At 41.0% G+C, this 12,499-nt stretch overlaps 1 protein-coding gene across 3 annotated transcripts in view; it reads left to right on the forward strand.

Moving 5' to 3' along the window:
• Positions 1–7,778, forward strand: part of tmem62 (transmembrane protein 62) — a 91,901-nt gene extending 84,123 nt beyond the window's left edge. Inside the window, exons 13-14 of one of the 3 annotated variants that reach the window (XM_059951931.1) lie at positions 1,597–1,715; positions 6,275–7,778. In XM_059951931.1, coding sequence (XP_059807914.1) covers positions 1,597–1,715; positions 6,275–6,601 — 446 coding nt within the window. In that variant the 3' untranslated portion in view covers positions 6,602–7,778. The remainder of the gene's footprint in view (positions 1–1,596; positions 1,716–6,274) is intronic. The other 2 variants (XM_059951939.1, XM_059951946.1) reach the window with 2 other exon arrangements.
• The last annotated feature ends 4,721 nt before the right edge of the window (positions 7,779–12,499 follow it).

The following is a 12,499-nucleotide window of genomic DNA, read 5'->3' on the forward strand; positions in this document are numbered from 1 at the left end:
CTTTCATTTCCCTCCATAGGTGCCACCTGACCTGCTGAGTTCTAGCATTTTGTGTGTTTTTATCAAAATTAACCTATAGTTGTACATATGTCTTCTTTGGTGTCCATCATTTGCTTCTTGTATCTTTTCTGTCCTGATGGTTTCAATCCCAGGATTTTAAGGGAATCAGATGGGGAATTTTTCAAATGCATGGATCCTAGTACCTCAGAATGAATCAACAAAAGACAAAAGATAGCAAGCCCTACTAAATTGTAGAGATATAGTAATTTAAAATCAACACAACATATAATTAGTACTATCGCAAACTATAATTTTTATTATTGTTAAAAAGAGGGAATCAGCACAATTTGGGCCCATTAAGCATTTTTAAAACATTTACAGAAACAGTAGACATTGGATCAAAAATTACACTAAAGGAAGATGATGTTGATCATCCCAAAAACCTAATATTGATCCAGGACCAGGGACTTAGCAGAAGTAACTTACTCAAAATAGCAAAGAGAAAATAATGACACCAAGAAGCAACAAAATCCCATGTTTGAAGTGAAATAGGTGTATGGGAACATTGCAGGTACCATGACTATAATTATTTTTGTTTCCATAGATGGTAAATTGCTCTGGTCCAAAAGAGACATTTTAAGATGTTGAGGGAAGCTGGACTGGGAAAATGCTGAGAGGATGTTTCTTTAGTGGGAGATAAACAAGGAAAGCAACATGAAATTAGTGGTCTGTAATTAAGTATGGAGTGACCTTAAACTGTAAAAATATTTGCTAGTCAGGATAGATTTGTAAAGGGATATTTGATTAACTAGAAATGTGATTGAAGTGGTTGACAGAATGATTATGGTTGTTATATACTGTATACCCCAAGGATACAGGGGCAGGGGTCCAAACTATTCACTGCATTTATGAGGAACTTAAGTACATAACAATATATCTCCAAGTTTTCCAAAGAAGAAAAAGGGTGTAACTGCAAATAATATAAATTAGAGCTGAAAGTAAAAAAGATAATTAAACAGAAAATAAGGAAAAGTGTTATGACAAACTGTCTTCAATGTCAGCAAGTGTGAGATCATGTATTTTAAACTGAAATTATATTTTCATAAATTCTGAAGGTATATGGTGTGAAAGCAAATTTCACTGGCAAATGCAAAAAATCAAAAAAGATTAATTAGATCTAGGCTAAGTTTTGATGGGAAATGATTGGTGAAGAGAGAAGAGATTTTGTTTGGGGAATCTAGGATGCAGACAAAAAATTTACAGACTTTTAGTACTTAACACTTCCACATGTGGCATTGTGGAAGTATGTAACCCACTTTTAATAACAGCCAGTTAATGCCAGGCCAGCTGTTAAAGCTAATAAACTTATTTTAACCGAAGATGGAAGCCATATTCATGGCAGTTAGATCACAGATCAAGCATGATCTGGGTCTTGGGGTTAATTAGCTTAATAATAGCCTATGATATTTCTTGCAGAAGTTCTCTTTGCAGAGATGATGCAATGGTTTGAAAGGGAATAAATACTTCCCAGTATTTCCACTGTCTTGTAATGCAGTTGATGTAAAACCTCCAGCACTCACTTTTACCATTCTGCAGGGCCTTGGTTCATCGGTGAGATAGTTGATGGCTACTTTGGAGCTTGCTTTGTCTTTGGTATCGTAGTTGACGGTCACTTCTTGGAGGGAGGTCTGACTTTTTTCATTGGAATCCTTCAGGTAAATGGACAACTTCTTGAAAATTGTAAACAAGGCCACTCACTACATTTAAATGCTAAAATAACATTTATAATGGTGTATAATAACATTCTGGTGTATGGAGCATGATTTTGGTAGAGTAAGAGAGGAAATATTTTCCTCTAGCTGGATGATGGGTAATTGAAAAAGTAATTGGCAAAAGAAACAAAACTGATTAAAAATAGAGCTGTTTAGGTACTTCCACTCCCTGTCTGGTCTAGACAATAGACAATAGGTGCAGAAGTAGACCATTCGGCCCCTCCAGTCTGCACCGCCATTCTGAGATCATGGCTGATCATTCACTATCAATACCCAGTCCCTGCCTTGTCCCCATATCCCTTGATTCCCCTATCCATCAGATATCTATCCAGCTCCTTCTTGAAAGCATCCAGAGAATTGGCCTCCACCGTCTTCCGAGGCAGTGCATTCCACACCTCCACAACTCTCTGGGAGAAGAAGCTCTTCCTCAACTCTGTTTTAAATAACTGACCTCTTATTCTCAATGTCTGTTACATTGTAGGCTGCAGCTTTCAGCTGCTCATCCAGGTATTTGTTTTAAATGAGGTGATGGTGAGTTCAGATAGGAAGTCTTTTTCAATTCCTCTCTAATGCATCTACTAATTCACCATTGTAGTTACTTGCACCTTTTCCAAGGGAAATGCATCCTTGTTCACCCTCTCAGAAGTTACACACCTCATAAATTTCTCTTCAGTTTGCTTAATTCCAAAATATAATTCTGGCCTAATATGTTCTCAGTACAGTAATTCTCCAGGCCATTACCATTCTTGTAAATTTTCCTTGCATCTTCTCCTGGGGTGCCATGAGGAAATTTTTAGAATCAATTTTTAAAGCACTAAGCTAAAGAATATGATTTCAAATTTGACTTTTACAATCAGAGAAAATTAATTTAAGCTGAAATACCTGAAAATGGCTGAAAGTAACATATAAAAAGTGGGTATTAGTCTTATCTGCACATGCCCATCATCTGAAGGAGAAAAATGCCATGAAACTGTTTGATTATTATAAGAATCATTACTGATCATTAATGCTCTTTAAGGATGGAAATCTGCTCCTAACTTGGTCTGGCCTGTGCATCGTGTCACAGTGTTTACTAACAGGACAAACTAGTTTACCACCACTTTCTGACATCTGCTCCCATTGGTATCGTATCCTGCCAGAGGCATCCCACTAGATATCATTGGGAGCAGATAGCCTCCAAGCTGAAATAAAATGCTGGCACAGAGCATTAACCATAAGATATAGGAGCAGGATTAAGAATTAGGCCATTTGGCCCATCAAGTCTACTCCACAATTCAATCATGGCTGATCCTTCCCCCCCTTCACCCCCTCAGCTCCACTCCCCAACCTTTGATGCTGTGTCCAATGAAGAACCTATCAAGCTTTGCCTTAAATACACCCAACAACTTGGCCTCCTCAGCTGCACCTCTGGCTAAAGAAATGTCTGCACATCTGGCTTTTACATGAATGCCACTCTATCCTAAAGCTAAGCCCTCTTGTCAAGGACCATGGGAAACCTCCTTTCCACTGTCCAGGCCTTTCAACATTCAAAAGATTTCAATGAGATCCCTCCTCATCCTCATGAGGAGCCCAAAACTGTTCACCATACTCAAGGTGAGGCCTCTCCTGTTCCTTATAAAGCCTCAGCATCACATCTCTGCTCTTGTATTCTGGACCTCTTGAAATGAATGCTAATGTTGAATTTACCTTCCTCACCACTGACTCTGCCTGTGCGATATTAATACGCAGCAGCCTCTCCGGACTCTGGATTGGGGATTGCCAAACATTATGTGGATTTTCTAGTGTAGTCTGTTTTGTCATGTGCTTTTGTGATATCATTCTGGAGGAACATTGTCTCATTTTTTAACCACATTGCATTTGTGGTTTCTAAATGACAATAAACTGAATCTGAATCTGAAGTTAAACTTTAGGGTGCAGAAGGACTCCCAAGTAACTCTGCATCCCAGCTCTTTGGATTTTCTCCACATTTAGAAAATAGTCTGCACATTTATTTCTACCAGCAACGTGCATGACCATGCATTTTCCAACATCGTATTTCATTTGCCACTCTCTTGCCCATTCTGCTAATCTCAGTCCTTCTGCAGCCAACCTGTTTCCTGACCACTGCCTGCCCCTCCACCAGTCTCTGTAAACTTGGCAACAAAGCCATCTATTTCCATCATCTAAATTATTGATATACAGCATAAAAAGAAGTGGTCCTAACACTAATCCCTGTGGAATACCAATAGTCACTTGCAGTCAACCAGAAAAGGATCCTTTTATTTCCTCTTGCTGCCTCCTACCAATCAGCCAATACACTAACCAAGCCAGTAACTTTCCTGTAATACCATGGGTTCTTAACTTAGTAAGCAGCCTCATGTGTGGCAGCTTGTCAAAGGCCTTCTGAAAGTCCAAATATACAACATACACTACATCCCCTTTATCTATCCTACATGTAATCTCCTCAAAGAACTCCCAACAGGTTCATCAGGCAAGATTTTCCCCTTGGGAAACAATGCTGACCATGTCCTATCTTGTCCTGTGTCACCAAGTACTCCATAACCTCATCCTTAACAATTGACTCCAACATCTTCCCAACCACTTAGATCAGGCTAACTGGTCTATAATTTCCTTTCTGCTGTCTTCCTCCTTTCTTAAAGAGTGGAGTGACATTTGCAATTTTCCGGCCCTCTGACACCATACCAGAGTCCAATGATTTTTAAAAGATCATCACTAATGCCTCCACAATCTTTACCGCTACCTTTTTCAGAACCCTAGGGTGCAGTTCTTTGGATCCAGGTGACTTGTGTTTCCTCAAGTCTTTCAGACTTTTGAGCACTTTCTCCCTTGTAATAGTAACTGCACCCTCTTCTCGTCCCTCACACACTTCAACGGCTGGCACATTGCTAGTGTCTTCCACAGTGAAGACTGATGTAAAAACTCCCATCTCTTTGTCCCTGTTTTTGTTTCTCTGGCCTCATTTTCTAGGGGTCCTACATCCATTCTTACCTCTCTTTATTTTTTACATACTTGAAAAAGCTTTTACTATCCACTTTGTTGTTTGTTAGCTTGCTTTCTTTTCCCTCCTAATGATTCTTTTACTTGCTCTCTCTAGGTTTTAAAAGCTTCCCATATAACCATATAACAATTACAGCATGAAAACAGGCCATCTCGGCCCTTCTAGTCCGTGCCAGCGCTTACACTCACCTAGTCCCACTGGCCCGCACTCAGCCCATAACCCTCCATTCCTTTCCTATCCATATACCTATCCAATTTTACTTTAAATGACAATACCGAACCTGCCTCTACCACTTCTACTGGAAGCTCCTTCCACACAGCTACCACTCTCTGAGTAAAAAAATTCCCCCTTGTGTTACCCTTAAACTTTTGCTCCCTAACTCTCAAATCATGTCCTCTTGTTTGAATCTCCCCTACCCTCAATGGAAAAAGCTTATCCATGTCAACTCAATCTATCCCCCTCATTATTTTAAATATCTCTATCAAGTTCCCCCTCAACTTTCTACGCTCCAAAGAATAAAGACCTAACTTGTTCAACCTTTCCCTGTAACTTAGGTGCTGAAACCCAGGTAACATTCTAGTAAATCTTCTCTGTACTCTTTCTATTTTGTTGATATCTTTCCTATAATTCAGTGACCAGAACTGTACACAATATATAAGATGTTCCCAATCCTCTGTCTTCCCACTAATTTTTGCTTTTACTCCCTCGTTAGCCACAGTTGTCCTATTTTACTATTTGATTATTTCTTTGTTTTGGGAATACATCAATTCTCCACCACCTTCATTTTTCCCAGAAACTCACACTTTTGCTGCTCTGCTGTCATCCCTGCCAGCATCTCCTTCCAATTTACTTTGGCCAACTCCATTCTTATACCACTGTAATTTCCTTTATTCCTTTGAAATACCGCTACATCAGACTTTTCTTTCTCCCTATCAAATTTTAAGTTGAATTCGATCATATTGTGATCACTGTCTCCTAAGGGTTCTTTTACATTAAGCTCCCTAATCACCTCTGGTTCATTACATAACGCCCAATGCATTATAGCTGATCCCCTCGTAGACTCAACGACAAACTGCTCTAAAAAGCCATCTCATTAGCATTCAACAAGCTCACTCTCTTGAGATCCATTTCCAACCTGATTTTCCCAATCGACCTACATGTTGAAATCTCCTATGACTATCATAACATTGCCCTTTTGACATGCCTTTTCTATTTGGTGCTGTTAACTGTACAACTAAAATGAGATTGAAATGACGAAAATAAAATGAGACTGTGGGAGTCAGGAGGCATTCAAAGAGGACTAGTAGCATTCTGGGATCAATTTCACATTATTCCCACTGATAGAGCACAACACAGACAGGCCTTTTGGCCCGTCTAATCCATCTATTAGTCTGCCTATTCCCATTAGCCTGCAACTGGACGATAAACTTCTGAATCTCTCACTGAAATGTCAACAGGCCTTTCCCTTTATAATGCAGTGTTAATTTGTTTTTCTTTTCACCAGCTGACATTTTTTAACATTCCGCTGCTCTGCTACCTGTGCTGGTGCCTGCTTCTACGCTGTCGAGGGGCCTTCTTTCGGTCCCACATCAAGTACGCTGGGTGGATCCGTTCTGTCTCCATGCACATCATCATGATGGGACTTCTTGGGTGGCAAGTCTATGCCTGCTACTTCCTGCAGAAAACCTATGGAACTGCTGCCTTTTTCCTCTCTCCAGTGAGGACGTGGTCAGTGATTTTGGCTCTGGTACTTGTATACAAGGCCTGGAATCTCAATAACTCTGCTATCAGAACGTTTAAAGCTGAAATGAAGAATTGCCCCTACTCTTGATGGCTTTAGGGAGGACAGCTAGGGTTTAATACTCACCCATCAAACTTCGTAACATCCCATCGTATCTTTTCGAATGCAACATAAAAACAGAATTCACATGGGTGACTGAAAAGTATTGCAAAGTTTACTGCTCCTTTAGTCGTTTCTGTCAAAATTCCAACACAGTTTAATTCAGGAATCATTCTGCAAACTGGTTAAAATGGAAATGATACTCGTAAGACTGCTGGAAATCAGCTAATGTTTTTTTGTTACAGTGCCCTTACTAGGTGGAAGACGAAGTGTTTGCTTCCTTTCTACAGGCATTCCTTCACACTAGAGCTGGGTGTGAATTCAATAAGGTAGCTGCTTCCACATCTCAACATCAGTTTTCAAGAATAACCAGTGACATAAAGTGCATGTGGTCATATGAAGAGTATTGAACAAAATTTTAAACATTTTAAAAAATAATTGTTGTGCATTACTCTGTAATTCATCTGAATAATTTAAGAAATGCAGCTTCACTGTAGAAGAGAAGAATATTTTGGATGCTGGAAATCTGAAATAACATGAAATAGAATTGCACAGTAAGCATGATAGCATCAACTTGAAATATTTACCCTATTTTTCTCTGACTGAGCAAGTGCTGTACTGCCAGATGTGCCCTTTTTAGGTGAGGTACTAACCCAAGACTGTGTCAGCCCTCTCTAGTAGACAAGAAGTGCATCAAGGAGTAAGGGAATTTGGCAAAGTGTCCTGGTCAATATTTATTAAAAGTAACTAATTGGTAGTTATGTAATTAGTGACCAGGAGATCCTGCGTTTCATAAATCAGCTGTCTTATTTTCTACACTATATCAGTAAGTGTTCTTGAAAACTACTTCAATGGCTGAGATCCAGAGTAATGCTGTAGAAGTCTCCACAAATGCTATTTTACCTACTGTGTTTGCAGACTACTGTATTTTTGATTGTAAATTGTTTGAATTGTTATCGAGGCAGTTCCTAAACTGTGATTGCCAGATAAACTTCAAATTTTCACAGTGTTAAATCTCTGCCGCCACTTTTTTTGCCTCAGACCATTACTGGTGATTATCGCACATGTCCTGTTCTTGCTGTTCCAGCACCAAGTGGAGACAAGGATGCTGGTGGTACACCCAGGTCAGGGCAACTGTCAGTAAAATTTGGATTTCTGGCTGGGGTTTTATGGAATTCAAACTCTAGATTCTGGAAATAAAATAAAGCTATAAAATACTGGAAATTCTCAGTAGGCAGGGCTGCATCTTTGGGAAGAGGGAGTTAACATATCAGGTAAAACCCCTTTCCAGATCTGGGAAGGAGAGAAAAGAAATGTTTTAAACTGAGGGGGTGGGGGGGGAAGTAATGTTTATGATATGGTAAAACCTGGGTGACCATGTGGATAAACTAAACAAGATTCTCTGGTCAGAGTAAATGGGAGTAGAGTGCAAATGGAGAAAGTGGAATGTAATGGAACACAACGAATGCAGATCAAACATCTGCCTGGTCTACCGTCACTTCCAGAGGGGGATAAAGCAAGCTGAGCCAATGTCCCAGATGAATGACTAATGCAGACTGATCAGTCAGGTTACTTGAAGTTGGAGAATTCAATATTGAGTCTAGAGGGCTTCCCTAACAGAAGATTGGGGAGTGGGGAATGAAAAGTAGTCAAGATAGCTGTGGGAGTCGGTAAGCTTGTGAATCAAGTTAGTAGCTAGCCTATTATCTGAGACAGAAGTAAATGCAGAAAGGACAGGAAGAATCAGATATTGACCGGGTGGAATTTGGCAGTAGAAGTAATGATATGGAGTTAGACCTTCTCCCTGTATCCCTTCATGCCCTGACCAGTCAAGGATCTATCAAACTCTGCCTTAAGTATACATACAGACTTGGCCTCCACAGCTGCCTGTGGCAAAGAGTTGCACAGATCCGCCCTTCTGTGGCTAAAGAAATTCTTCCTCATCTCTTCTATTCCGAGACTGTGTTCTCTAGTCTTGGACACACCCACCATAGGAAACATTCTCTCCACACCCACTCTGTAGGCCTTTCACCATTTGATAGGTTTCAATAAGGTCACCCCTCATTCTTTTGTATTCCAGTGAACTCTAGTAGAGTTCTGCATTTGTAAAGAAAGCAGAACTGATAGAGTGGAAGCTGGTTAGGGTTGAAACTGTTCCGTGTACATACTGATCACAACCCAGGGATGTGCAAAGCACACATTGTGTGCCTATCTGAATATGTGAACAGTGTGTCGAAAAATATTAAATAGTTTGAACATAACCCGTGATCCTATGTGGCTCTGAATTGTGAAAAGTGGAATTTCAAACTCTGGTTTCTGTCTTTGTCAGACATCCATCTGTGGGAGTAGAGGACACACAATTTGATTGCATTTTTTGATGTTCTCCCTAGCTAACTGCAGTGATAGGGGACTCTATAGTTAGCGGGTCAGACAGGCGATTCTGTGGACACAGTAAAGAAACATGGATGGCAGTTTGCCTCCCAGGTGCCAGGGCCTGGGATGTTTCTGATCGCGTCCATGATATCCTGAAGTAGGAAGTCGAACTGCCAGAGGTTGTGGTACATATTGGTATCAACGAAAAGAGAGGAGGTCCTGAAAACTACAGGGAGTTAGGAAGGAAGCTGAGAAGTAGGACCACAAGGGTAATAATCTCGGGATTACTGACTGTGCCACATGACAGTGAGTATAGGAATAGAATGAGGTGGAGCATGAATGTGTAGCTGAAGGATTAGAGCAGGGGGCAGGGATTCAGATTTCTGGATCATTGGGACCACTTTTGGGGCAGTTGTGACCTGTACAAAAAAGGACAGGTTGCACTTGAATCCCAGAGGGACCAATATCCTGGCAATTACAAACAAGCTGGAAGAACTCAGCAGGTCAGGCAGCATCCATGGAAACGAGCAGTCAATGTTTTGGGCCAAGATCCTTCGTCAGGACCCGAAACTTCGGGTCTTGGCCCGAAACGTTGACTGCACATTTCCACGGATGCTGCCTGACCTGCTGAGTTTCTCCAGCTTGTTTGTATGTGTTGATTTGACCATACAATCTGCAGTGTACTTTGTGTTTAATATCCTGGCAGGGAGTTTTGCAAAGGCTATGGAGGAATATTTAGACTAGTACTGCTGGAGGGTGGGAACCAAACTGAAGTGATGGAGGAAGGGGAGGTTGGCTCACAAATAGAGAAAGCTTGCAGACAGTGCAAAAGGGAGGATAGGCAGGTGATAGAGAAGGGACGCGCTCAGACCGATGGTTTGAGATGTGTCTATTTTAATGCGAGGAGTATTGTGAACAAAGTGGATGAGCTTAGAGCGTGGATCAACACTTATAGCTATGATGTTGTGGCCATTAGAGACTTGGATGGCTCAGGGGCAGGAATGGCTACTTCAAGTGCCAGGCTTTATATGTTTCAGAAAGGACAGAGAGGGAGAGAAAAGAGGTGGGGCATGGCTCTGCTGATCAGAGGTAGTGTCACAGCTGCAGAAAAGGTGGATGTCATGAAGGGATTGCCCATTGTGTCTCTGGGTGGAAATTAGGAATAGGAAGGGGTCAATAACTCTACTGGGTGTTGTTTTATATAGGCTGCCCAACAGTAGCAGGGATATTGAGGAGCAGATAGTGAACCAGATCCTGGAAAGGTGTAATAATAACAGAGTTGTGGTGGCAGATTTTAATTTCCCAAATATCGATTGGCATCTCCCTAGAGCAAGGGGTTTAGATGGGGTGGAGTTTGTCAGGTGTGTTCAGGAAGGTTTCTTGACTCAATATGTAGATAAGCCTACTAGAGAGACTGTACTTGATTTGGTACTGGGAAATGAACCTTGTCAGGTGTCAGATCTTTCAGTGAGAGAGCATTTTGGAGATAGTGATCATAATTCTATCTCCTTTACAATAGCATTGGAGAGAACTAGGAGCAGACAAGTTAGAAAAGCATTTAATTGGAGTAAGGGGAATTATGAGGCTTTCAGGCAGGAACTTGTAAGCTTAAATTGGGAACAGATGTTCTTGGAAAGGTACGGAAGAATTGCAGCAAATATTCAGAGGATATTTGTGTGGAGTTCTGCATAGGTACATTCCAATGAGACAGGGAGGTTATGGTAGGGTACAGTGGTGTACAAAGGCTGTAGTAAATCTAGTCAAGAAGAGAAAAAAAGCTTATGAAAGGTTCAGAGAGCTAGGTAATGTTAGAGATCTAGAAGATTATAAGGCTATCAGGAACGAGCTTAAGAAGGAAATTAGAAGAGCTAGAAGGGGCCATGAGAAGGCCTTGGTGAGCAGAATTAGGGAAAACTCCAAGACATTCTACAAGCATGTGAAGAGCAAGAGGATAAGACATGAAAGAATAGGACCTATCAAGTGTGACAGTGGGAAAGTGTGCATGGAACCAGAGGAAATAGCAGAGATACTTAAATGAATACTTTACTTGGGTATTCACTATGGAAAAGTATCTTGGTGATTGTAGTGATGACTTGCAGAGGACTGAAAACCTTGAGCATGTAGTTACTAAGAAAGAGGATGTGCTGCAGCTTTTGGAAAGCATCAAGTTGGATAAGTTACCAGGACCGGATGAGAGGTACCCCAGGCTACTGTGGGAGGCAAGGGAGGAGATTGCTGAGCCTCTGACGATGATCTTTGCATCATCAATGGGGATTGGAGAGGTTCCAGAGGATTGGATGGTGGCAGATGATGTTCCCTTATTCAAGAGAGGCAGTAGAGATAGCCCTGGAAATTATAGAGCAGTGAGTCTTACCTCAGTGGTTGGCAAGTTGATGGAGAAGATCCTAAGAGGCAGGAGTTATGAACATTTGGAGAGGTATAATATGATTAGGAATACAGTCAGCCCTCCTTATCTGCGAGAGATTTGTTCCGGGACCCTTCGCAGATACCAAAACTTGCGGATGCTCAAGTCCCTTATTCAACCTGTTTCAGTGCAGTGGACCTTGGGACCCGGCGGCAGAGCTCTGAATTGGCAGTGTTTCTGTTCACGAAAATAATCACAATCATGATTGAAAATAAAGTGGAAATAATAAAGCGATCAGAAAGAGGTGAAACGCCATCGGTCATTGGAAAAGCGTTAGGCTACAGTCGATCAACGATCAGAACAGTTTTAAAGGATAAAGTGAGAAAGGCTCTGCCCTGACAAAAGCTACAGTTATCACTAAGCAACACAGTGGTTTAATGATTGGGTTTTGGGTTTTTGATCTTCCACGTCAACCCAGCATGGTGGAGAGCGCACTCAGGAGCGGTCTATCACTGGATCGAACTCGGGAACTATACGCATAGAAAGGTAAAATATATGCTATATACTAAGACAAACGTTTGACTAACTGATGCTAAATAATACCGGATGTACCTGTTCTGACTTACTTAGTAAGAGAACTTAAGATTTTTTTCAATCTTGATCCACGATAACCTACGCACATCCTCCCGTATACTTTAAATCATCTTTAGATTACTTATAATACCTAATACAATGTAAATGCTATGTAAAACAGTTGTTCTCCTGCATTGTTTAGGGAATAATGACAAGAGAAAAAGTCTCTACATGCTCAAACAAGAAGTGCTGGAAGAGCAGTTCTGGATTTTTGCGACTCGCGGTTGGTTGAATTCGCGCATGTGGAATTTGTAGATAAGGAGGGCCAACTGTAGTCAGCATGGCTTTGTCAAAGGCAAGTTGTGCTTTACTGATTGAATTTTTTGAGGATGTGACTAAACATATTGATGAAAGAAGAGCAGTAGATGTAGTGTATATGGATTTTAGGGTCTTTTAAGAGACTCCTGGATGGCTACATGGAGCTTAGAAAAGTAGATAAAATGTATATGGCATTTGATAAGATACCCCATGCAAGGCTTGTTGAGTAAGTAAGGAGGCATGGGATCCAAGGGGACATT

This window comes from Hypanus sabinus, chromosome 2 (genome assembly GCF_030144855.1).
Source record: "Hypanus sabinus isolate sHypSab1 chromosome 2, sHypSab1.hap1, whole genome shotgun sequence".
Lineage (NCBI taxonomy): Eukaryota > Metazoa > Chordata > Chondrichthyes > Myliobatiformes > Dasyatidae > Hypanus > Hypanus sabinus.